At 39.4% G+C, this 23168-nt stretch overlaps 1 protein-coding gene across 1 annotated transcript in view; it reads left to right on the top strand.

Annotated features, from left to right (window-relative positions):
• Positions 1-11856, top strand: part of EPB41L4A (erythrocyte membrane protein band 4.1 like 4A) — a 146576-nt gene extending 134720 nt beyond the window's left edge. Inside the window, 6 exon segments of the mRNA XM_010007238.1 lie at positions 1788-1907; positions 7528-7575; positions 8204-8272; positions 9172-9282; positions 10134-10215; positions 11728-11856. Coding sequence (XP_010005540.1) covers positions 1788-1907; positions 7528-7575; positions 8204-8272; positions 9172-9282; positions 10134-10215; positions 11728-11856 — 559 coding nt within the window.
• Positions 11857-23168: the final 11312 nt, after the last annotated feature.

The following is a 23168-nucleotide window of genomic DNA, read 5'->3' as shown; positions in this document are numbered from 1 at the left end:
ATTTGGGGTCAGTGTGTAAGTGTGGCTTGAAACACAGAGACGCAGGATCACATGGGCTTTGTGCCAGAGTAGGGACCTTGTGATCTGCTGTGTTGTGTGGATTTCCTGAGAAGAGTGAGGAGGTCTTGTTACTTAATGGCAAGCATCTGAATACCATGGCTTAGACCATGGCTCTCTACTTGACCTGTGAGGAGGAGTTGTTTGGGAGCAGTGGGTTGACATACAGTCAAGCGGGCAGACCCATCACCCATGGCAACAGTGCTGGTCTGGCCCCCACGTTTTTTCTGTCTGTGCAAGTGACTGCCATATGTGGGAGGCATTTGATTGTGATTATACCACGTGGGATGATTGCTGTCTCCACAAATTGGATGATTTGGAATGAAAATTGCAGTTCATTACTTGTTGCTGTGTGAGTTCTTCTACTAAATCCTCAGACAGAAGTTTATGTTAATCCCTTTCACCAGATTACAGGTTTAGAAAGACTTGCTTAGAGTTGCAAACCTGATGCTGTGGTCTTCTTCAGAAGCTTGGTACCATTTGGTAGAGTTGTGGTGATTTACAGTAGCTGGGAATCCAGCTCAAAATCCATTACGCTTGTGAGAGAAGATCTGATTAAAGGCAGAGCAGCAACCTGTGTATCCAGTTTAGCCTGATAAAATGCAAAACTCAAGGAGAAAGGTATATCTGTGGCAAAAAACCCAACAGCAACAGCATGCTTTGTATTTCTTATCAGTCACATCTTCAGTCCCTTCATCTCTGTTAGTTTGTTAGTTTGTTTTACCTGTCAGTCTTCCTGGTTTTTCTTAAGCTCCTCTGGTTTCTTCAGTACACCAGTCGCACTGTCCTATCAGAGAACTCACTTTTGAAGTGACGTCTTCCAAGGTTGTTTCTAAATCCCTGCTGAATTTTAAATTCACCACTGTCACCAAGTATATCCATTCCTTAGCACTTCATCACACCGCTCCTATCAACAGCCCCCAAACTGTGAAGCATCTGTAGAGCTTTGAATGGCTAAAAGCTGACAGACACAACACTTACCCTGGCTGGTAGTGTCATTGTAGAGTTACTTCAGCCTGCTAAAAAATGTGAGAATTTATAAGACTTTTATATTTCGTTTAATCTGTACTATATTTCTATAACAGATTCATGGAATTAAAACAGAAAGAAATAAAAGGCATATAATGTGGTTTAGAAGCAGTGAAACAGTGACGGGGCTAAAGCCATAGGGGCGCAGTGACAGGATTACATGTGTCTAGTGCAGCCAGGAACATCTGCATGCATCCTGGGCTTTGTTGCAGGTCAGGGTGAAGGAACTGCTTCCTCTGAGCAGGAGCTGGACAAGGGTATGCCTGAGGGGTTTTCCCTGGCTCCTCAGAAGGTGCACGCTGTTGCAAACTGTTTGAAAACTATTTAGTAGCAGAGCCTTGTATAATGATAAGAGGTTTACACTTTCTGTGGATGAGATGGAATATGTAAACAGGAAAAAAATGTCAGATGTTTGTCTTAGGCTGGGAAGACCAATTCAAGGTGTCGGCCTGTTCTTAAGAGCCTGAGTAATTTCATTTTTTGTTTGTGCTGTTTCTAATAAACAAATCATTGAGTTTTCTTTGATACAGGTTCTTATATTTCAATATAATTTGGGAACATTAATTATAACTTAAAAAGATGAAAAGTTAAAATATTGCATTGCAGGAGCTGGGTTTCTGTGGGGAAAAAGTACCCTGTTGCTTCTTTAGAGCATCTTGCATTGGAGACCTGAGACTGAATTCCCAGTACTTCTTTTGCAGATTACGGCAAGAGAATGACATGGTTGACTCAGCTCCTCAGTGGGAAGCTGTGCTACGGCGTCAGAAGGAGAAAAACCAGGCAGATCCAAACTACCGACGATCCAGGCACAGATCTCGATCGTATGTAACCCTTGCCCTCTTTGACATGAAAATTAAGGCTGCTGTGGCATGGAAAGAGCAGGAGGAGTGCATCCAGTATGGTGGTGGCTCTTGGCTGCAGAGAAATTGAGACTTTCATATGACTTGTTTTCACATTAGCAGATTTGTCTTTCTGGTCAAATTCCCTTTGTTTAATGATTTTAATTTCAGGGCACAAATATTGCAGGAAGGGCTTTCTAACTGAGCTGCTCAGGAACTCTTTCCATTACCTCGGATGGAGTTCTGAATGGTTTTTGTGCCTCGATGAATATTAGTTCTGCAGTGAGGACAGCGACTCCCCTTCTGGGCAACAAGTCCGTGAAAACATTGAGATTTTAAGTCCATTCCAGCACTAGCCATTCTGTGATGTGTGATAGGTGCTGGCATTTTTCCTGAAATACATGCACACTTTTTTAGTCATATAATGTCTGCTGATTTCTTACAGATGAGACCAGCTGCTGTTGTCTCTATGTCAAATTACTGTTGGCAAGTAGCAGTCAGAGATTTATATTCAGAGAAAATACCAGCTTCTGAAATGAATTTACAAAACTAATGAAAATGCTGGTTTATTTTAATTTATACTTTTTCTTCTAAGGGCATGTTTCTGGGGTAGGGACACACTGCTTTGTATCATGTTTATGTCTAGCCTAATCTGCCATCCAAGCAACCAATCCAAAACCATTCAGACTGATGCCTGGCAGGCAGGGCAAGGCAGGGCAGGGCAGAATCTGGGGTGCTGAAGAATAAAGGAGAGCTGAGGGGAGGCACTGGGAGAGAAAGCATGAGAGAACAGGCTTGGGAAATGTATCCCCATCCTTACTGCATGGCTATCAGGGAAGAGTAGGCAGCCCTGAGACTGATGTGACCCTGTAACACACTTCCATATGAGGTACTTACCACTAAGTTTTTCTTAAATTTACCCTTCATATAATTTCATTCATTTCCTTTGAAACCATAATACACACTGAAGTTTTCACTATCAAAATCCTCTTGTTCTGTTCTTAGTTGCTTGTGTTGCTGGAACTTGTTTCTGCTTCCAGCTTCATAGTGTACCGTTTTAATTCTCTTATAAGAAACAGAATTTGCTATTAAAATTCCAAATATTAGAATTTCTGTTTTAACTGGCTTTGTACAAACTTGCTCACTTTTAGCTGCACAAAAGTCAAATGCTATTAGGTGTAATTATGCGATGATATATTACAAAAAGTCAGTAATATTAAAGCTCACTTGTATGGAATCCATAAAATACAGGTGATTAAGTTTCATTTACATTTTTTTACTATGTACAGAAAGTACTGTAAACTAGGAAATGTAGTCAGTTAATATTAGTTAAATTTACAGCCAACGTTTTCTTTTTTTCCCCAGAGGCCAAGTAAGTGTAATTTCTTGGACAGCACGGGCTCCCTCTTGTGTCTAATTTAACTTATTAAATGGCTTTTATTTTCCAGCAGAGTGACATCCTGAGTTATATTTTATTTAAATTACTACTAGCAAAACCCATAAACGTCACTTAACAAGTTCAGGTCCTAGAGGAAGCAAAGTAATTAAGAAATCCTGAAGATTTTTGGTGGTTTCTCATTTCTTTTTCTGTATTGTGTTAGTACTGAAGATACGTCTTTTTTTTTTTGTCCACTCTTCAGTTTAAAAAAATAAAACCGACAAAATAAACCCAAACCTCTCAAGTATGGCAGAGATCCTTAATATATGCAAATAAGAACTTAAAAAAAGTAAAATGGGAATTCCTTTCAAAGTGCTTTAAAAAAAAGTTTAGTAAAAGGCATTTAACTATTAACCTGCACTAGGTTACAAGAGCATTTACTTAATTTAGTTTGGCTCAACTGTTTGCTTACATGACTGAATGCAGGTCAGAAATGTGATTCCGTAGAGTGTAGGGTATTGTTGTTTTGGCTTCTAAATCTGCTTATATTGTCATTTCAATTTGCACATTTAGGAATTGCTACAAATGCTACTTCATTTTAGTAGTGCAGATAAGTCTTTCACGTTATGTTCTGTATTGCAATCAGTTTAACTAGAGGTTCACTTTCGAAGCATGAAGTAATGGCTGAAATATTTGTTATTCTGCCTGGCACAATGCATTAAATTTGTTTGATAATGAGTAATATTTATCATTGGTTGTGGTAAGGTGATGTCTCCTTTGTCTCAGGAATAAAAATATTTTACAAGAATTTGACCTTTCCTACTCTTAAAGGAATCAGCAAATGGAGAGAGCTCCCAATTCTAGTTTTACAGGATTTGTTTCCAAGAATTTATGTAAAACATCTGTGTAGCCAAAGGGCTTTTTTTAATTAAGAAGAATGGCCATTAAAATTCCATGGCTATTTAAATTTACCATTTGTGACTCAAACTGAAATATTAATAAGGGTGCACATGCAGACAAAAAATAATGTAGACCTTATTAATGTGTACAGTTATTTGAGCTTGTGAAAATGAAATAAAAATAAAAAAAGTCATGAAAGCTTATCACTTACTGGGAATTCCCGTTAGGTTTCTGGTGCATTAGAAAGTCTGATCAGTGTACAAATTGTGCAGAAGATGTTCATTCAGATACTGCAATAGAACAGTCTGAGTATACGTTTTATGTCAAAACTGTGAGTTCTATAACAATTCAGAGTAAAAAGAGAAGAACAAAGTGACAGAGGGATTGTGATATGGCTTTACAGATTTAATAGAAGGATTGCTTTATTGTGTGCTGTAAAGAACGACACACACATCAGTTTCCTATGCAGCATATGCAATACTTACATGTCACCTTAACAAGACCTTTCTTTTTGTAAGTTTTTCTTCATTTTGCTTTCAAAGAGTGGAGGAGCAGGCCTTTAGAAAGAAAATGCTTTTATTAAGATACTTTATCTGTATCATATTTCTGGATATTCTTTTGCAGAAAATTAACTTGAATAAATGCTGTGAGGCTATCCCAGTATGGTAACACTTTCTAAACAGATGAAAAATAATTAATGTCAAGTTGGAAACTGATAAAAACAGTTTGCTTGGAGGAGTAATTATGTCCTTCCTTCCTTCCTTCCTTTTTCTTTTCTTTTCTTTTCTTTTCTTTTCTTTTCTTTTCTTTTCTTTTCTTTTCTTTTCTTTTCTTTTCTTTTCTTTTCTTTTCTTTTCTTTTCTTTTCTTTTCTTTTCTTTTCTTTTCTTTTCTTTTCTTTTCTTTTCTTTTCTTTTCTTTTCTTTTCTTTTCTTTTCTTTTCTTTTCTTTTCTTTTCTTTTCTTTTCTTTTCTTTTCTTTTCTTTTCTTTTCTTTTCTTTTCTTTTCTTTTCTTTTCTTTTCTTTTCTTTTCTTTTCTTTTCTTTTCTTTTCTTTTCTTTTCTTTTCTTTTCTTTTCTTTTCTTTTCTTTTCTTTTCTTTTCTTTTCTTTTCTTTTCTTTTCTTTTCTTTTCTTTTCTTTTCTTTTCTTTTCTTTTCTTTTCTTTTCTTTTCTTTTCTTTTCTTTTCTTTTCTTTTCTTTTCTTTTCTTTTCTTTTCTTTTCTTTTCTTTTCTTTTCTTTTCTTTTCTTTTCTTTTCTTTTCTTTTCTTTTCTTTTCTTTTCTTTTCTGGGGAGGATAGGAGGGGGCGTGTTGTGGGCCGATGTTTGGGTTTCCTTCGCGTTTTTTTCCCATCAGATACCATGTTGCTAAACCGGTATTTTACACCACTAGCTTCCTTATTATAGTGTAGTGGCAGGGGTGGAAGAAGGAAGAAGGGCACAGACCACTGAATTAAATGCCTGAGGTTGGCCTCAGAAAGCAGAAGGCACAGTTCCTACAAAAAGGAGAAATTAATGACTTATTACATAACGATTCGCTTTCCACGCTTGCCCCACAGATTAATACTCCTTATCGTGGGGGAGGTTTCACATGATGTTGGTGATGTGTGAGACTTAAGACCCCATACTGAACACTCGTATTTCCGTGAACAATTAAAAGCCATGAGCTGATCAGATGGGTGGGTGGTGTACACAATATCCTGCTTTGTGGGGACCGTGGGCTTGGGAGTGACCCTGAGGCTTTGCTTCCTCAGGCAAACTAGGGCTTGTAAGCATTACAAAGCCTTCCTGAAGAAGCTGGCAGTTTTTTGCGAGAGTTTTCACATTCCCCACTGCTGGATTATTCACCCTCAGGAGAGGATGCTTGTCTTCCCAGCCCCAGGGCGAATGCAAGGTTTGCAGCTGCTCTTTTGTGAGCAGCGGGTTGCATAGAAAGAGCAATCAGTTCAGTACTGAGGGGTGAAAACAGCTGTTAAATGCCACTGCATACCAGGCTACTACATCAGGGAGTTAAAACCAGAATAGACAGATGTAAGAAGATAAGTAAATGTGAGAAGGGAGAAGAGAGAGAAGTGAAAATAAGATAAAATTAATGCATGAAAATAAACATAAACATTAAAAGCCACAAAAAGCTCTGAACGCTGAGAAAAATCTGTCTGCAAGCTGCTCGTGGCCGTAGCTATCACGAGGACCTTGGGCAGTAAGAACAGAGAGCAGGGATGGGAATTGTCTGGGGCAGATGTGTCACGCTGCCTGGAAAGCCACCTTGGAGCCCGAGAAGGTTATGGATTACTTTGTATTAGGCCCATCAGGTAATCACAAATATAAGGTTGTTTCTCACCATTCTGCCTCACTCTGGTATTTATAAACCATTAAACTAATATTTCTCAGTAGTTCTGCACCTGTAAAATCTAAAAAAACCCCAACATCTCAAAATATTACCATCCATAAATAATCAGCCTTTACACTGACTGTAAAACATTTACTGCAATATAGATGTATCGGAAAATTATTCCTAGGCTGAAGTCTGGAAATGAGCCAAACACAGTAATAGTGAAATAAGAAAACAGTGAACCTGTTAGTGCTAGAGAGCAGTTTGGAATTATTTCTGATACCACTATGGCTTTCAAGCTTGTTTTACTGCCTCTCTATGTCTGCAACAGGGAAATAACAATTTTGGCTAAGTTCTTTATCTGTGATTGAAATACTTGCTAAAATATTCATGTGAGTATGCATTGTTGTTGATTTGGTTTGGGTGTTGGTGGGTTTTTGTCCTGGATATCACAAAGGCAAATGAAGTGAGCAGAAATCCTTTTTGGAACTGCCCAGAAAGAGAGGCTGTACTGTTATTGCAGCTCAGCAACTGGTCCTCTGAGCTGGTGCTTACTTGGCATGGCAGGGAATTACTGGTGTGTCAGTCTGGAGAGGTCTGTCCCTCCTGCTCACAAAGGGCACCATGGGCTACAGGACATTTCTGAGGACTAACACAAAGGTGTAATTCCAAAACACACTGTCCTCAGCTGGATAAGGAGTGGCAATAGCTACTCATTGATTTGTCTTGGAAAGTTCTGCAGTTGTTTATATTTTATGCATATGCTGAAGGCTAATGGAGCAGGAATTGTGATTGAGAACCTGTCATTCAAGACATTACTTTTCAGTAGAAGTGCTGAATTTTAACAAATTTTCTGAGATAACAAACCTTAAAATCGAAATCACATTTACTATTATTTCTCTGCAAGGTCTGTGCTGTTAAAAGTTATTTGAACAGCAACACATCAGATTGTTTTTCACAGTTCTGTCTCTGTTGTCTTCGTTGGTATTTATAGGAGAAGCCCAGATGTACAAGCTAAAGAAGAACTTTGGAAACATATTCAGTAAGTACGGTCCTTGCAGAGTCAGAGTGAGTGCTTGGTTTGCCTCTTAAGTAATTATTCACACCCCCTGCTCTGTGGATGTGAGGCATTACATTCCGATTTAGTTATGTGCCACAGTAAATTATATGAGTGTTAGTGACTAGCTGTGTGTAGAAGACACTGCAGATCACTGAATGCACTGAATACAGATGACCGTTCTATGTGGATGAATTATTGATTAAGAATACAGAATTTTAGAGATTTACTCCTCTGTGACTTCCAAAATGTCCTTGTTTATAACAGGATGAGGCCCCCTTTTGCTATAGAACTGCCAGTTAGGAAGATTGTTAGCTATTCCAAAGCATATTTGCTGTTCAGTATAAACAATGTTCATATGCATTGTGAAGCAACAAGAACAGATTTGCAGGGAGGTGAGAGAAAGGTGGAACAGGATGCAACATGCACTTGAAGCAATCAAGGTGAAGTTAGACACATTTCTTAATAGGTTTTCTGTTTTGATGTTGAGATAGCTTCAGGGCTGACAACAGCTTGTTTCAGTAAATCTTTTCAGCCTAATATAATAAAAATAAGAACAGTTTTGTAGTTGGAAGCTACTGTTTCATTTTTTACTTTCCCTAATCTTTTCTAGGAAGGAGCTTGTGGATCCATCTGGCCTGTCTGAGGAACAGTTGAAAGAAATACCATACACTAAAATAGAGTGAGTTTATGTCGGGATTTTAATTTGTGAATATGAAAGTCCACTTTTCTTATTTTACTGTGGATTCTGTCATACTGAAATAGACATGGGTTTAGACATAATCTCTAAGCTTTCATCTCTAAATGATCATTGAGGATGGGCTGGGTGAGGATACTTCAAAATTGTCAAACCTAATATTTTTTATTTAAAAAAAATAATAATAATCTTAATCTCTCCCTATCTCATGCACACTCTCTTGAACCTGCTAGATACCTATATGTTCTGTATATCTCCCTGTGCCGTCTGTAAATCTGTTTTATGTTATACACTACAGAATTAGAGATAATTGGATGCAAACAAGCAAATCGCTTTATTTCCTAAACTTCTGCTTCCTTTTAAATTTTTATTCTGATCATCTAAGGCACTCTTTGACCTGTTCAGCCCCTTTCCTTGCTTGTCATGGGCAGCTGCCAGGACATCGCTATTTCTTAAGAACCAATTCTTTCTATTTCACTGTGATTAATTGCCTGTTTGTGGTGCAGTGTGTCAGTGCAAGCAGCTGCCTGTGGCAGAAAGGGGATCCTAGTTTGCATTATAATGTGTTTCCACAACACCACTAAACAGAAAAGGCTGACTTCAAAGCTGTATATATTAATGCATTCTTTATTAAATAGTTTCATTCTCAAATATGGGCATGGCAGTTTGTGACTTTTGCAATTTGAAAGCATTGAATTCCAAGTACAGGCTCGTAAGAAAAACATCAGCCTTTTAATTTCAGCCAGATTTAATTTCAATGTAAAAATCTGTCTGTTACACTCAAGTTAAAAAACGTGAGTATCTTTCAGTCTGCAATTGAATTTGGTTTTGTGCCAAAGATCTGTTTTACTAACCTACAGTTGTGAATTCTGTGTCTCTCTTAGGACTCAAGGTGACCCGATCCGCATTAGGCATTCACATTCCCCTCGAAGCTACCGTCAGTATCGGCGGTCCCAGTGCTCTGATGGTGAAAGATCTGTCCTGTCTGAAGTGAAGTATGTGAAAGTCGTTGTTAGCAGTGGACTGTTTTAGAGGGTGGCCCAAAAGTTGTTCAAAGATCATGGTTAGATTAGAAGTGGCATGAACATGGTTGTTTGGTGGCATAGGATTCAGGCAGCTCTCTAAATAGTAGGTCTTCAGAGCTAAATGACTAGAACAAGTACAAAAACATTTCTGGTCTATTCTGTGCTACAGAGGCTTGCTTGATTCTCTTTGAAGGGGGAAAAGCTGAAAAAGCCAGAAGTATTGCTCTTCAGTGGTAGGTCATGATGTTGCCTAAGGGATCAGAACTCATGAATTGCTTTTCGATACCTTAATCCTTCACAGAGTTAAGATGTCATCTACATTAGCTCTGTAATTTGTTTCATGGGAACTCTAGACAACCCCTTTCAGCAATGGGTGGATCAGTCTTTCCTAGAAGATTGATGTATAAAGGGTGTACTTACAAATGGAAAAGTGACAACTCTATTCTCAGTTTTATTAAGGCCTTCAGTATCAAAAGCAGTTTTCCTGATGGTATCAGTTGCTTGGAAGGCTAGTTTTAGCTTGATGGAACCCTGACAGAGGTGTGACACACCCATAATTTCAGGGGGGACTCATCTTATATGAAGGTAGGCCACTTGTGTAGACCAGGAGAAGAAAGGCCCCTTGAGAAAAGATGGAATGACCTATGCCCTGCAGGTGCCCAATGACTACTGAAGATCAGCATGGTAGCTTTTGGATGTCTTAAAATCAGGTGATGAGCATTTCAGATTTTGCCTTTCACATCTGTGTAACTGTTCTTCTTCTGCACAGTTATAGTTTACTTCATTATAGCAATATCAGTTTTGTAATATCGTAATTCCAGTGCAAAAACTGATCTGGTGCCTCCACTGCCTGTTACACGATCTTCAGATGCGAAAGGTCCCAGCATCCAGTTGACTCAACAGGTTAGTAGTTGTGCATCCTTTGCAATTTTCCTTTTTTGGAAGGAGGAGAGGGAGTCTAGTGCTATATTTAAATTGTCTTTGTTTTTTTCAGTGAAAATTAAAGCTGGCTGAGATTTTTTCAGAAGTGTGACTTGAAATTTTACATACTCGTTTATATTTACACTGTTTATACTTCCAAATATACACAGTTTGGTAGCATATGCCGCTGCAAACACCTGCTTCTGCTGCTGGATGACTCCTTCCCAATTTGAGTTTGATGCTTCCTTAAGATCAAACCTGGTTCTCCATAGGAAGGCAATCAACGATTGTAATTTCTTAAAATACGGAAGTGTGTTTGGGATGCAGTTGTAATCACAACCTACTGTAATTTACTTGCTGCTTCTAGGAGGGTTTCTTAAAGTTTTGTTACTAGGGCTTGAAGCATGGCTTTCACTGTTTTTTTTTCTTTTTCCAAATGGTGAATGTTTTTTACATTATTGAAATCTAAAAGGGATATAACTTATCCTTTTAAATGTAATCAGTAGCTTTCATCTTACCTTATGGTACCATATCTCTCAGATTTGATAGTTTTATTAAGTGCAAAATGTGAGAAGCAAATTCTATTAAAAAAGCACTTGCAGATCTGTTGCACAAGAACACAAAAGGAAAACCAGAACACAGAACGGAGAATTCCAAATTCCTAACTTTTCATACCAGTCATCATATTTGTTAATCTGGCATGTGAATATACCAGAACTACATGCTGATATGTAGTGTGGAAGGTGCACAGAATACAACCAACAAAACATGTCATATTTTATCTAAGCACTGATGATTGAACGATTTTAAAACAATTAACAGATGTTTCTCACTGTAAGGCTGGCTAACACATCACCTCTTCCTTGATAGAAATCACGTTCAAGAATATTTGTGTTCCTGCATGTGATGGAAAAAGATGATCTGTCCTTGGTATTTCTATAAGGACTTGCTCCAACAGAAAAGGGGAAGTTGGTATGCTTAAGGATAAAAACATTAAAGTGCTTTGTAGAAATAGGTAACTTGTGGGATTGAGTCCTCTTAAAAAAATCACATTTTCTTGTTTCCAGTCATATCGAATACAATGTGGCTTAAATTCATGCCCTGAAAGGAATTAATATTACAATGTTCAATGTCCACAAAAACTTCTCTCTTTTCTCTCTGCCCAAGACCCCCACACAACAGTGGCTATTAATTCTTTGTAAGAACTTGCTTGCAGTGTTTTGCTAAATATAAAATAATAAGTTGTGGCATTTTCTGTATATGGAATATGAATCCAAATAGCACAGAGGGGCAGGATGTGGCAGGGGAGAGGAAGCAAGACAGAGAAAAAGTTCTGTTTGATCGAATAAATGCAGAGACTGTAATATTCCTAATGCATATATATATAAATTTACACACCCTTACACTAAGGCTGTCGTAGCAGGAGTTATTGAACTACAGTATTTAAATTTTGCTATACCTTTTCAACAACATGTTTTAATTTGCTCCCCTCAGAGACAGAACGGATCTAAAGACAGCCTAATAGAAGAAACATCTCAGCTACCCACCAACAACGTCTGTGGAAAACCCACCACTAAGATCATAAAAACTGTACAGGTGTCACGCTTCAAGGTGGAGACTTGACTGCTGTAACTGAGGATGGTGAATGGATTGTATTATTTGGAATCAGAGAATTTGTGCTTGTGTGTGCAGGGGAAGGAACTAAAGTTGTTGTGGTAGCAATTTCTTCAGGACACTCAGAGGAGCAGCCTGCTTGCTGGAAAGACCAAGCAATGCTTGGTCACTGACACCATTCTAGTGGTGTGACTGGTCAAGGAGAAGCTGCCTGATCAGACTACCAAAAAGAGAAGTCTTAATAAAACTGGATGTTCAGCAGTTACATTTCCAAAAAATGAAATACAAAAAAAAAAATTGCTGCAGCAAAACAGGCTTTATGGTCTGCTCTGTAACTAAATAGCCTTTTTCCAAAAAATGACTGTTAACTGACATTGTCAGGACCAGATGCTTCAGGAGAAGTAAAATAGTCATATTTTTGGCCAATTGTGCAATACAGTGTGATATGGGGAGAATTATCTTCACAATTTTATATGGGGATCAACTTGTGTCCTGAGACATAAGGACTGATAGGTCTTACAAGGTTTATTTTAGCCTAGCACAGCAGCAGATGCTTGTGTTTTAATACAAATGTTGACTTGACCTGTTTTAGCTCAAAATAATAGACTTGGTAACATGCTGTAGCAGTGAGTTCCAGAAGTGATAGACTTACTTTCCCTTGGCAGTTCTAAGTGTTTGCAATTTTCAATGCCCTTTTATGTAGAGGGATTGTTTAATTGAACATTCCATACCATAGAAATACATCTGTCACCTTATAGTAAACCACACTGGAAAAAACTGGAGAATATGTACGAACCCACTGTATTAAGACTGCTTAGCAAGGCACTTAAGTACAGGTTAAATAAAACTTGTAGAGTAGGATTTAAGTCAGCTAGAAATTAGCTTTTTTTTTTTTTTTTTTTTTTTTTTTTTAACTAGATTAGCAAAGACTGCCTTAATCTCTTTTCATGGGAAGTAACTGATGCTAGTACCTTATCATACTTTTCTCTGAGCCATTTCTACAATGATAAAATGATAAAGGCAGTATTTCAGGTATGATAATTGCATTTTTTTTCTATTGTCACAGTAGTAATAGTATTAATGATGCTGCACATTGACTCGGTTGTCCTCTAGTACAGACCTGAAGTGATGCCTTGCTCTTCTCCTGTCCTGTATCACTTTGCACGTATAGTTGAAAGTCATTCCTCTGCTTCCCCGCTGTCCACAGTCAGCACATTGGGTGAGCCTTCTGGCATTGCTAACTTACTAAGAAGTTTAGTAAAATCTTTTGTGTTGTTAAAGTAACTTTTTCTAGGTGTTATCCCCAAACTAAATATTGAATTTGTCAAACAAATTAATTTGGCTGTAGCAGCTCGTGTGCCTTTTTACATCTGTGCTTAAACTCAGCCCCCACTGCCTTCACGGAATCACTGAAGATTTGCAGTAATCCTGTGTCTTCTGCCCCTAGCAACACCACACCAGGGGTCTTTAGCCCTCTCAGAATACTAACACTGTTTGAGAATTGGAGTAAGCATAAGGCATCTAAGTTACGCATTACAAGAGGTATGGGATTACTAATACACATTTTAACTAACAAAACTGAGAAGTGAAACCTTATCTGATCTGTTTTATGTATTGTTTCATGATCTGAGGTGATCATATGGATGCTACAAGCCAGGGTGGTAGCCATAAATTTTGTATATTCACATCACAGTATGGATCTGTCTGAGGGTTGGGAGATGCCACACTGTGTCAGGGAAGTCAGATTCACTTCGTAAATATTTTTATTTGATCACTTACTTTGGACAATTCTGCTTCTTCAGTGTCAGTGAACAAATCTATGGGAAGAACCCCTCTGTGGTGAAAATGCTATTTTCATGGAGATTCTTCAGCATTTCCTGAATTTACTGTTGATTTCATCCCAGGATATTGTTGGGCTTGGCTTAGAGTATTTGCTCAAACTGTTTTGTAAGTTTGTTAAATGGTTTAATTGTCATTGCTCCAATTTAAAGTGATCCTTTTGAATCTGTTTATGACTTTGTGTACTATACTGACCAGTTAAAAAAAGTTACCAGTTTAAAAAAAAAAAGAAATAAAAAGAAAAAAAACAAACAAACAACCAACCACGCAAAAAAAAACAAACCCAAAAGGGAAAATAACCCACCACTGTGGCAAGGATTGTGGTGATGCAGATTCATCTAAAGCATCACAATCTTTTGGGAAGACTACTGAAATGTGACAGACCACACAAGAAGTGGTTACAGAATCTGCAATGAAAGCCACTGATTTCTTCAAGGTGTTACAAGCTGGAGCATTATGCACTTGCTTGTAGTTTGTTGCTTACTAAATCATTGACATTATTCTGCATTCCTTACTCAGGCACAGACAGATAGAACATACCTACTAATTTATGAGGATTTGTGTTATTATTTGAGAATTATCTGTGCGTAGTGTCCATATCAGGCGAATCTTCAAATACTGATCAAGAAGAAAATTACTTGCAAGGTTTACATCCAACCTCATGTTTTCATGTATCTTTTAATCTGCCTGTGGGCTTTTGTGTATTAGTACTGGATACCATAAGGCAAGTGTGTGGCATTTCACTTATCTCACTATATCTTGAAATAGGCTTCTATCAAGTCTAATATTGATAAGTTTCAATTTTAAAGTCAGAGGGGAGTTGTTCTGTAATCAAGCCAACTTTTTTGCATTTAAAAGAAAAACTGATGGAATCCTGGACTTGGGTTACTGGTCTTCTCTTCAATGAGACTATATGAGAAACAGGTGTGAGTAAATCTAATGCTAGTCTGAGGCACTACAATACAGTTTTGTATCCACAAAACAAGGACTAAGCTTAACACATTAACATTACATGCTAAGTGTCAATGCTAGAAAATGGCAAAACTTGGACAAGGAAGTCACTCTCAGCTCATAGTACAGAAAAAGAAACTTAACTCCATATATATGAGCCTCCTTTCCCTTCAAGCTTCTTTTCCTCAGTCATTTGAGGAAAGGAACATTTTCTTGTGATCTTGTTATTTTTGCGTGAGATAATTACAGGTGATCAATCACTGAAAGCACTTACTGTGTCACACGCTAAACCAACCCTACATGTGTAAGTGGCTGACCCCTTACAGCTCTGAGCTACACCTTGCCCTTCTGCCTGTTGCTGCCCTTCCCCCTGTGGCTACCCTTCCCCCTGTGGCTACCCTTCTCTGGCTTTCTGATGACTTTCACTGCCTAGAAACAGTTGTATTTTCTAGTCTGGGTGCAAATCCAAAATACTTGTACTCCCTGAAGAGTCAGGCAGAAAACAGGAGATATGTAACTGTGTCAGGCAAAGTTTAGCCTGGGTTTGGATGCAAATACTGACCTGTCGACACATGAACAAAGGTCTGGTATTTGAGACATTCTTATCCTTACTCTGCTTCTAGTCTGCTGAACTGATCTCAGGCCAACAATTTTAACTGTGCCTCTGCATTTATCTCTCCTGAGGCTTCCATAAGTGCTAAGAAGAGGTAAGCTATGGAATTCTTCCACTTATTCATTAGCAACACCTAGAACACAGATATATACCTCTTTGTGAAGTATGTGTTTTATACAATAAAAAGGGCTTGCCAACCATACCACAAAAGCATTTTTGTATATTCCATATTGGTCCTCTTGCTTGTGAGCTGGATTCTTTCATTAGGAGCTAGTCTTGACCTGCTGTTTTCTGCACCGCACTTCTTACCAATATTCCTAACTCTGCAACTAGTATTCTAATTGAGCTCATTATATTAAAGCTGTTTGTTGGGAAAAAAAAAATAAAAATCACTACCACTTAAGTTGCCAAATCTATCATCTTTATACAGGTGAATATTGAGCTGAATAGATAGCACATTCTCTTTTTGGAAAGCCTGTTATTTCAAAGCTCTCTAGAAAGGTGTTTGAAAACAACATACATAAACATATCAATGTGATGAGTATGTTACATGTACATTAAGTATTCATGAAGCAACTGTGTGCTTTATTTTAAATTGAGTTTGATAGATGGCTGTGTCAATATTTGTGTCCAGATTATTTAAAAGTCAATTAAAACTTGAATTTTAGAGCTTTCCATGGTTGCCTCTGTGTGTTATTTATATTACAAAAAGGAGCAAAGCCTTCAGAAGCACAGATTCATTTAATAACACCATCTGGTACAAACAGGTGTAGTACCAATTGAAATCTGCTTGAGAGGATACAGCTGTTCCAGATTAACTATTTTTTCTATTACCAGAAAGTTGTCAGCTTGTTTTATACTTCCAGTTCATATCCATACTACATTTTCATTTCTTACCTGAAAATAACCAGAAAGCAGCAGCAGACTACAGAAACTGTCAAATGAAAAAAAGATGCAGAGCTAGTCTGTCAGATATTCTTTTCTTAATGTCTCCGTTTTATTTTCTCTACTGTATTTGTCTCCTTGGTAAGAGTTGTGGGTTGACCTTGGCTGGATGCCAAGTGCCTGCGAAGCTCTCTCATTCCCCTACTCAGCAGGACAGGGGTGGAAGAGGCAGTAAGATGGAAAATTATCTCTAGGGTCAAGATAAAGTCAGTTTAATGAAGCAAAAGCTGCAAATAGAAGCAAAGGAAAATGAAAGATTTATTCTGTACTTTCTATCAACAGGTGATGTTCAGCCATTTCCCAGGAAGTAGGGCTTCAATATGCATAGTGGTTGATCTGCATAACAAACATTAGAATAACAAGTATCTGAACCCCCACTTCCCTTTCTTTTAGCTTTTATCGCTGAGCAGATGCCATGTGCTATGGTATATCCCTCTGACTAATTTAGGTCAGCTGTCCTGGCTATGTTCCCTCCCAAGATCTCTCCTCACCCCCAGCCTAGGAGAGGAGAGACAGGTGAGGAGAGACAGCCCTGATGCAGTAGCGAAAACAGTGGTGTGTGTTACCTTCCTAGCTTCCAATGCAAAGCACAGCACTATGAGAACTGCTATAGGAACCACTAACACATCTCAGCAAGACCCCAAAACAAGAGTGAAGAAAACCACTGCTCTCCCAGCTGGTTTCAATTTAAATGATGCATCTTACTCACTGTAATATTAAGGTCTAAAAAAAAAAAAAAAGTAGCTAGGAATACGCAGTTATTTCCTCAATGAGGATATCAGAATGTACTTGACATGCTTCATAATACTACTATTACATTTACTACAAATACAAAAGAGAACAGGTGTAAATTCAAGAATGCCCCCACAGGCCACCCACTGATACGGTTTTAACAGACCTAGCCTTAGTAAACTCAAATGCAGTGTGCAAAAAGCTTAAAGAAGTTGGGACATGACAGTTTTCTCTCTATGCACACCTTTTGAGTTCTGATTTGCAGCCTTTTATACCAAGAGGCCACTTCCACAGAACACTGGAAATAGGTAACATAAAGGACTGTTGGTACTACACTAGCCTAGTGCTAGATCTAGCCTAGATCTGTTCTCTTGCTCTCCTAGACCACCTCACAATTTTTAAATATTACTAAGTGAAAGTATCTGTCAGACTTTGTGTTCACAAAAAGCAGAAGAAGGGGGAAAAAAGAATTGAGGAATCATGAGGGTTTTTTCCAAGGGTACAGTCCAGTTAGCCACTCATGAAAAGGCAGTCCTACTGCTTAACACCATACTCAATGTTCACCAGCAACACTATTTCAGTAAAGAGTGCCCTTACATCCACCTATTCCTCCTGCTGCCTCACTTCCTGTGTTTCACAGGTTATTACACACTGAAGCTTAAGATTATACAGTTTTTCTTGTTGGAAGAGAGTTAATGTTTTAGCCATCAATAAAACTTGGCATTAGCTGTTGTCTCAAGCTTTTTTTTTTGTAAAATAAGTCTTAAAAGCTACTCCTGCCAGTCTTGCACTTTAAGAACAAAGACAGGAGCAAAACTCCTGAACAGATGGTATCTTCAGGGAATATAATCCCTAACAGAACCGTAAGGCTTTCAAGTACATCCAGTACATTGGATCACTAAAAATTAAATACTCCTCTCTAACCCTCCTTCTCTCTTGACAAAACAAAAATGTAACTTATGCTTAGACTCTGCATAAGTAATTTTCTTACATTCAGTACTGAAAAAAAATTAGGACATTGCAAAATACATAATTTCAGCATTTAAATCTTCCTGAAAAAAATGAGCAGGAAATCCAGTTGTTATCCCTACAGTATTTCACTCTACTTCAAATTTAGTTGAAGTATGACATTTTACAGCTGATTGAGATAATAAACAAAGCTTTTAGTTTTCCACATTGGAGAAATAACTCTCCTCATATTTTTAAACCCAGGCTTGCTCAATTTTCATTTCTACTTTTCCTATTAAAAAAACTCAGCTAACCCAGCCTCTGAGAAGACCAGGGTTTTAGTCTCCCATAACATCCTCATGAAGAACCTTAGGAAGTGTGGGTTAGGTAAGTGGACAGTGAGGTGGTCTGAGAGCTGGTTGAGTGACAGAGCTCAGAGGGTAATGATCAATGGAGCAGGGTCGAGTTGGGAGACCTGTAACCAGTGGTGTCTCCTTGGGGTTGTTACTCGGTCTGGTCTCGTTCAACTTATTCATCAACGTCTTGGGCAAGGGGACAGTGTGTATCCTCAGTACCTGACACTCCAGAGGGCTGTACTGCCATCCAGTGTGACCTGCACAGGCTGGAGAGCTGGGCAGAGAAGAACCTAATGAGGTTCAACAAGGGCAAATACAAAGTCCAGAACCTAGGGAGGCATAACCCCAGGCACCAGTACAGGCTAGGTTCTGATCTGCTCTGTGCTGGAAGACCTGGGAGTCCTGGTGACCAACAGGCTGACCATGAGCCAGCAATGTGTCCTTGTGACCAAGAAGGCCTATGACATCTTGGGGTGCACCAAAAAAGTGTGGTCAGCAGGTTGAGAGAGGTCATCCTCTCCCTCTAATCTGCCCTGGTGAAGCCACATTTGGAATACCACAGCCAATTCTGGGCCCCCCAGGTCATGAAGGACAAGAAACTACTGCAAAGAGTCCAGCACAGGGCCACAAAGATGATTGAGGGGAGTGAAGCATCTACCATACAAATAAAGGCTGAGAGAGCTGAGTTTGCTGATCCTGGAGGAGACTGAGCAGGGGATCTAATCAATGATCCGAAGGGTGGGTGCCAGGAGAATGGAACCAGACTCATTCCAGTGGTGTCCAGTGACAGGACAAGGGACAGTGGTCACAAACTGGAACACAAGAGTTTCAACCTAAACATGAGGAAAAACTTCTTTACTGTAAGGGCTTTATAGAGCACTGGAACAGGCTGAGCAGAGCAGTTGTGGAGTCTCTGTCTCTGGAGACATTCAAAACCCAGCAGGATGCCTGTGCAACCTGCTCTAGGTGAATCTGCTCTGGCAGGGAGTTTAGACTGGATCAGCTCCACAAGTGCCTCCTAAGCCCTTACATTGTGATTCTGTGGGATTCACTGATCACCCCATTGCTCAGAGAGTTGTAGTCAATGGGGCAGAATCTGGTTGGAGGTGTGTGATTAGTGGAGTCCCTCAGGGGTCGGTACTGGGACCGGTGGTTCAACATCTTCATCAATGACCTGGATGAGGGTATAGAATGTACCCTCGAATGGCATCCTGGGGTGGATTAGAAAGGGTGTGGTTAGTCGGTCAAGAGAGGTTCTCCTCCCCCTCTATTCTGCAGTGGTGAGGCCACATCTGGAGTATTGTGTCCAGTTCTTGGCCCCTCAGTTCAAGAAGGACAGGGAACTGCTTGAAAGAGTCCAGCGCAGAGCTACGAAGATGATTAAGGGAGTGGAACATCTCCCTTATGAGGAAAGGCTGAGGGAGCTGGGTCTCTTTAGCTTGGAGAAAAGGAGACTGAGGGGTGACCTCATCAATGTTTACAAATATGTAAGGGGTGAGTGTCAGGGAGATGGAGTTAGGCTTTTCTCAGTGATGACCAGTGATAGGACAAGGGGTAATGGGTGCAAATTGGAGCATAGGAGGTTCAAGGTTAATATAAAGAAAAATTTTTTTACTGTGAGTGACAGAGCACTGGAACAGACTGCCCAGGGAGGTTGTGGAGTCTCCTTCACTGGAGACATTCAAAACCCACCTGGATGTGTTCCTATGTGATGTACTGTAGGTGACCCTGCTCTGGCAGGGGGGGTTGGACTAGATGATCTTTCGAGGTCCCTTCCAACCCCTAGGATTCTGTGATTCTATGATTCACTTCACAGAATTGTCAGAGTTGGAAGGGACCTTTAAAGATCATCTAGTTGAACCCCCCCCCCACTAAAGCAGGATCCCCTAGAGCACACTACTCAGGACTGAAGTGGACTCCACAGCCTCCCAGGCAGCCTGTTCCAATGCTCTGTCACGCTCATAGTAAAAAAGGAGGAAGTCAGAACGGTAAAATAGAAGCAACTGCTACTATAGCTTAGGAAATATAAAGATTTCTGTTCTTAGAATTTATTTTTTTTTCTTCTACATAAACATAACCAGACACAGCCCAAATATAGTTAAAAACATCTTTTATTACTACATGTAGGCTTAACATTCCACTTGCTTAACAGGTTTTTTTTTGTTTCTTAAGGAGGAGTCTCGCACAGATTGCCACTGGTCTCAGGCTGGCTCTAACATTTCTTCCTAGGGAAAAAAGTAAGAACAGTGGTTAAGAGTGGATACATGTAGCACACAGTTCTTTTGGTCAAATGGAATTGTTTTAGCTGGAAAAGACCCTTGAGATTATTGAGTCCAACTGTTAAGCTAACAATGCCAAGTCTACCACATCTCCCTAAGTACCATATGTATCTACCTGTATTTTAAATCAGTGGGCAATGCAGAACACCTTTGAGCCATTAAAATTATAATACTTATACTCTATAATTTGAGAACTATTATTTAGAAAGAAAATGGAAAATTTGTAACATTCATTCATTTAATACTTTTCAGTAACATCCCTCTAGAGACTGATACAAAGTTACAAAGATCAGCTTTCCCCCCCATGCATTTGGAGAAACAGCAAAAGCTAAAATCTGCAAATTTAAGTTATATAGAGTCTATCTGCAAGACAATCTCTTCACCCATCCATGCAAGATTTCAGATCCTAAATACAAGCTGGTGCTCCAGTACTAGCACTTTCTAGCTGGTAGGAATCAATGAGTTTTGTAGTAGTAACTCATGCACACATATTTCTGTGTATTATACGACCATTTAAGAGAACAGTAGGCCAATAATAAAGACAAGACTTAGTAATTTTATGTTGAAAAGCAAGTAGCAGCCCTTTTATTAGGTCCATTGCTCATTGTGGATTACATATGCATTTATCTTCCCAGTCTATATTTTTCTTCTGTAGTAGTTTGTACAGTATTATCAATTTCTAGCACAGTGAAAAACAGAAATTAAAAAAGCACAACAGAATTGTTTATCACTCAAAAGTCTGAAGAATACAAAAGACTCATTAACAGGTGCCAAATGTCACCCTGATTCTCCCTGAAACTTCTCCATAACCTTTACCTCTTTCAAGTTTTCTTGAACATTATTTATGGTTCTTGCCTGGAAACATCACTGTGCAGCACTATGTTTCAGCACCCTCCACTACACCACGCTGGATGCATCAGTGAAACAACAAAAACAAGAATACAGACATGGAAAAGATATTTGGATTCTTTTTGTGCCCTAGAACGTAAGAGGCTCCTCCTGCACAATAAAGTTTAAATGAGACATAACTGCACAGGATTTTGTGCACATCCTTTATTGGTTTTCTACTCCAGTCTACCCTTCCTTCACTGCTGCTGTGCTTTCCTATGCTTGACCAACTAGTCTGTTCACAGTCATAATAGTCAGCTGCTGCTCCTAAAAAAATACCTCTGGCATTTTTTATTTTCACCGAGTACTTTGCAAAGTATTCAACAGGAACACCACTATCTCTGCAGTGTAATATTGTGACCCTTTCTAATTCATAAGACAACCAGTCATTTCTTCAGTTTGACTTGAAAAATCTTCACAGTATCACCCCCAAAAAACAAATGTGGAAGAGTACAGACCCCTCCTGGACACGACAGCAGCCACGCGCTGCGTTTCCTAAGCCACTCACACCAAATTCCTGCTTTGCTTGTGTTGATGAGAACATAGTCCTTAGGCTGACCTCACTCTCAATGATTACATTCCAATTTCTGCTCTGAAGTCATCCTGCTGAGCTTATTTTTCAACAGAAAGTCTGCTTCATTTTGAGACAAGGCTGAAGAACACAGCTGCACACAAAATTACTGTCACTCACCTTGTGAAGGAAGTGGCAGGACAGCTGGGCAATCAGAGCTTCGTAACTTCCTTACGTGCCCTTCTGACGCTCAGAGCCTTTCACCACAACCATCTCTGTAAGCTTCTGGACTTCCAGCAAACCACACTACAACTCTGTAAGAAGTGTTTCTAGAATTAAACATGGCCATTATTGTTTTCATTTTTCCTCTTTTAATAACTGTCAGATTCATAATTTAAAAGACTAAGGCATAAAATCTACCATGTAATTGCTCAACCATACCATTTCAACGTATTTTTTGTGTTCTTGCAAAAAACAGTGAGAAGAAAGGTAAATAACCAGCTTCTTACACAGTCTGAGCAAGAATTTCTGTTTGCCTTTTCTGACACCTCATTCACTCGGGACAGGAATGAATGGGCAACACAAAGGCAAAAATTTAAGTATTAGAACTTGCCATCTCTACGAAATTAAATGAATGGCACATGAAAGGGATGAATTAGTCAATAGGCAAACACTGAAAATTCACAAATAAATAATGTTTCATACAGAGGAAGCAGTTAGTAGCCAAGGACACCACGTTCCTGAGACATCGGGTGGTCACGCTGGTGCCTGCTTGAAGGGCCACGCACAGACTTCCACTGCTCTCATCTGCAAGAAAAGGGGGCACACACCTTCATCTGGAGCAGCGACTGAACACACGAACAGCAAGAGGAGCCCAAGAAGACATACCTGAAACAACTGCCCGATTCCAAAGGCCGGCAAGCAGACACTATGTGCTCCACCCTGAAAAAAGAACAGAAAAGCCTCACTCACCCCTCTCACACACCTGGGGTCCCGCTCATCTTTTCGACAACACTGGAAAAAAACCTTTCAAACTGGTGTTCCTTCTGCCGGGAAATACCTGCAAACCCCCAAACTCCGGAAGGCGAAGGGGCAGCGATTCACTCAGCGCTGCTCAGGAAGAGCAGGAGAGGCGGGAGGGCGGGCCCTTCGAGCGCTGCACGCAGGGAAGCTGTTCCCCTCGGAACGCGCCGCTCCGGCCCTGAGCCCCGCACCGGGAGGGAGGGAGGGAAGGAGGGCGGCACCACCGCCCGCCCAGC

The sequence above is a fragment of the Chaetura pelagica genome, unplaced genomic scaffold, assembly GCF_000747805.2.
Source record: "Chaetura pelagica isolate M959 unplaced genomic scaffold, ChaPel_1.0 scaffold40, whole genome shotgun sequence".
Classification (NCBI taxonomy): Eukaryota; Metazoa; Chordata; class Aves; order Apodiformes; family Apodidae; genus Chaetura; species Chaetura pelagica.
This window is presented reverse-complemented; position numbering and strand designations above follow the sequence as displayed.